This window comes from Oncorhynchus masou, chromosome 25 (genome assembly GCF_036934945.1).
Source record: "Oncorhynchus masou masou isolate Uvic2021 chromosome 25, UVic_Omas_1.1, whole genome shotgun sequence".
In the NCBI taxonomy this organism is placed as follows: Eukaryota; Metazoa; Chordata; class Actinopteri; order Salmoniformes; family Salmonidae; genus Oncorhynchus; species Oncorhynchus masou.
The window spans coordinates 24,539,430-24,542,992 of record NC_088236.1 but is presented as its reverse complement, the minus strand read 5'-3'; the positions used below and the strand labels follow the sequence as shown (position 1 = coordinate 24,542,992).

General features: G+C 42.7%; 1 protein-coding gene across 2 annotated transcripts; it reads right to left on the bottom strand.

The window, feature by feature from the left end:
- Positions 1 to 272: 272 nt before the first annotated feature.
- On the bottom strand, positions 273 to 3,333 carry dusp2 (dual specificity phosphatase 2). Of its 2 annotated transcripts, none has more exons than XM_064936976.1 (4): positions 2,678 to 3,333; positions 2,243 to 2,373; positions 1,857 to 2,076; positions 273 to 1,414 (listed from the first exon to the last, which is right to left on the bottom strand). In XM_064936976.1, exons 1-4 carry the CDS (start codon positions 3,072 to 3,074, stop codon positions 1,200 to 1,202), a joined length of 963 nt encoding a protein of 320 aa, XP_064793048.1. In that variant the 5' UTR covers positions 3,075 to 3,333; the 3' UTR covers positions 273 to 1,199. The 2 variants fall into 2 exon arrangements, with proteins under 2 accessions (XP_064793048.1, XP_064793049.1); XM_064936977.1 differs by having other exon boundaries at positions 2,243 to 2,319.
- Positions 3,334 to 3,563: the final 230 nt, after the last annotated feature.

Genomic DNA, 3,563 nt, shown 5'->3' with positions numbered 1-3,563 from the left:
ATATTATTTATCCCCTTACACTGTGTATAAGACAGTAGTTTAGGAATTGGTAGTTAGATTACTTGTTGGTTATTACTGCATTGTCGGAACTAGAAGCACAAGCATTTCGCTACACTCGCATTAACATCTGCTAACCATGTGTATGTGACAAATAAAATTTGATTTTGATTTGATTTGATTTGACATACAACAGAAATGCGTTGAATTGGAAACATGCCGATATACAATATGACATATTTGGCTCCTACAGTGTGTATGCCAGTGACACAAAATCGCAATGTAATCCACTTTATATTCAGGCTGTAACTCCACAGAATTTAGAAAAAGTCAAGGTGTGTGAATACTTTAAGGCACTATATGTATACAGGGCATCATTATATAAACATACATAGACAAACATGTGTTTTCCAGTTTATAAAGTATCTAATCTATGTGAAAAACAGCAGGAATCTGCCTCCACATTGGCAAATAAAGTGCAGTAACCGACAGTGTAAATCACAGTACTGTCAAAACCATAATACAATTATTAAAAATAAGTTTGATAAAAACACCATAAGGATTGAGATGGCTTCTTTCCTTTGCCCAGAGCAGACCTGCAAGCTACAGCCAACACCTATGATTTCATAAGGATGAGCTTGTTTCAGATTTGCACTGGTGTTAGGAAATTGATTGTATTGATGTATTGCCCTTAATACATCAAATCACCTGATCAAGATACAAATCATTCACATTTAGCTTTACAGACAGTAGTTATTACTCTGGTACCCAACAGCTTGCTGGGGTGTATCACACAGTATAGGCCTTTATGTCAGCTCTTGCAAAATGTCCAAAAAGGCAAACACACACATATATATATCTCCTGCCAGCAGTACAGCAGATATACATTTCTCTCACCATGTACTGTCTCTGTGGGTTTCTCTCAGATACAGCCCAGCCAGTGGCAGAGTGGGTAAACATTTCTCTGAGCAGTTATATGAGACTGTGGCCACGCAGAGACACATAAAAACGTGTGAAATTGCTAAACTTTCTTCATCACAATCCAAGTGGATGAGGTGGACTTTAGTTCAACTTTTTGGACTAATCCACCTAGTGGAAGTGCATATATACAGTACATATCTCTTGAGTCTTCCTCAGAAATATATTTCTGCTAGTCTTGTTAGTGGCAACGCGTATATATAAATATATGGCTAATGATGGGGTCAGTGACACAGAACGTCGGTCTCAAACTGCAGCAGCTGTCCCATGAAGGCCAGGTTAGGAGAGATGACCTGGCGTCGTTGCTTCACGAAGTCGAAAGCCTCGTCCAATCGGACGCGGCGGGCGTGGATGAGGTAGGCCAGACAGATAGTGGCCGAGCGAGAGATGCCAGCCTGGCAGTGCACCAGCACACGACCACCACTCTCCTTCACCGAGTCTGCAACAGAGAAGGTACAGAGCAGGGTAGTTAGCTTTGAGCTCTGTGTTTTAGCACAAATTCTCAATAGTCTAAAATGGTTTCCTTCCTCGTCTCTTCAATCTAGATATATGTGAAAGAAATGTCCCAAAAATTGGCAATCTTTCACCTGTCCTGCGTTTTCAAATTAAGGAGAGGAGACAATGGTCGTGTTCCCCTGCTCAGACGTTGCTGACGCATGCCAGATCTTACAATGCCTGGATAGATACTTTACGTACCAGCTTACCACATCACATGTTATATTAATCTGGTGCACAACGCCACAGTCGATGACATGGCACGCAACCATTGGTGGATGATTGCAACGTCTGAGCAGGGGAACCTGACCAATGTCTGCGTACCAAATTAGAAAAAGGTGCCTTTTGGGACACACCCAGAAGGTGATGCTAGAAGTAGAACTGACCTATGAAGGCGATGGCCTCAGGGAAGCGGGCTGCGATGTCTGCTGCCAGGCTGTCCTCTACAGTGAGTCTCATGTATTTTAGGTCCTCTTCATACAGGTTGGGGCTGGAGGAGGACACGTTGAGCACTGCCGTGATCCCCGCTGCAGTGAGAGTTTCGCGCCTTGAGGAATGAACTGCACTGCCCAGGAACAGGAAGGGGAGGAGCTCCACTGGACCCTCCTGTTAATCGAACACAAACCAACCAATCAAAAACAATAACCAACCAAAACATGCCTTTGATTTCAATCCATGAATGAAAAACATCCCAAACCAAATAAAGTAGTGGACAAATGCCTGAGAAAAATGTCCTCATGCAACTGTTTCAGTTATTTTCCCAGTCTCTCACCTGATCATAGGGTGGTGTTTTCCGCCCTGTCACGCTAGGCTCTGGGTCCATCATTGCAGGGCTGTGTCCCAGCAGGCCTGTGGAGTTGAAACAGACTTCTGGATATTCTTCATGGAACCCCTCAAAGCCACCTGCCATTAAGAAATATTACAATGACACTCAGCAGCTCATGACATAACTCCTTACCTGTTCTGTACCAGATAGGAACATGACCTAGTTAGATGATGGTTTGTAGAGGAAATTATAAAAAAAATGTATGTAACGTAATAATATTGTTATTATAATATTTTGGCCTAAAAATATTAATTAACAACTCCAACTTTGGACTTTTTGGGGTATTCTTGTTTTATTTTGTAGGCCATTTGATTTCATTCAAAATGGTCGACTTCATTCTAATAGTCGACTTGTTTTGCTTTGTAGCCTGGTAAATCTCACCTTTTAGAAAGCAGATCTGTGCTGAGCTGGATTGGACATCGGCTTGTAGAGCGTTCAGCAGCATACTGGCCAAGCTCTCCCCTTTCAGTTCGGCCATAGAAAGGCTACTCTCATCAAGCACCACCATTGGCGAGAAATCCCCCCTGCACAGCCGACCAAGGAGGTCCTTGTCTGCGACCAACCACTCCAAACAAACAACAGAGCTCTTCGACCGACGCCGGAGCATCGAGTTCCAGTTGACATTGTGGGACTCAGAGATGTGAGTCCTGGAGAAGGCAAGGAAAGGCCGACAGTCCAGCAGTACACAGCCGCCTGAGGCGAACTGGTCCCGGGGAGTTCTGAGGATGTGGGCCAACTCAATACCAGTTATCTCCAGAGGCTCGCTGTTTGAACACATTATTTAGTTCTGGTCCCAAAAATAAACAGGTAGAAAAATTGTCGCTTTGATTTGTTTCTCCTGTGGAAAGTTATAGACTAGCCTAAAAGCAACAAAATGTTTGGCAAAACACACTTGTTCTTGATCAGAATATATTTCAAACTTGATCAACTAATTAAAACAATTTGACTTCAGTCAGAGTGTACTGAATGTGACTATTTCCATAAACAATTCACCTCGAAATTAGTACTAAACTGTCTTTACCTCTTGTTTCTTGTTAAGAGATGGGATGAGATTGGAGGGACAGTGTTTTATACCAAACTGCTACTCCGCCCTCTTTTCCACATAAGGAGGACACATCACAGACGGAACGACCATATAAGCTCATCTGTCTGTACCGGAACTCCTTATAAGGTGTTTGACATAAAAACTCGGATTTTCCAAAACCACACGTGGTGCTTGGGGTTTACCCTGTGTTTGTTCTAAATTACATCATGTTTTGACTTTAAG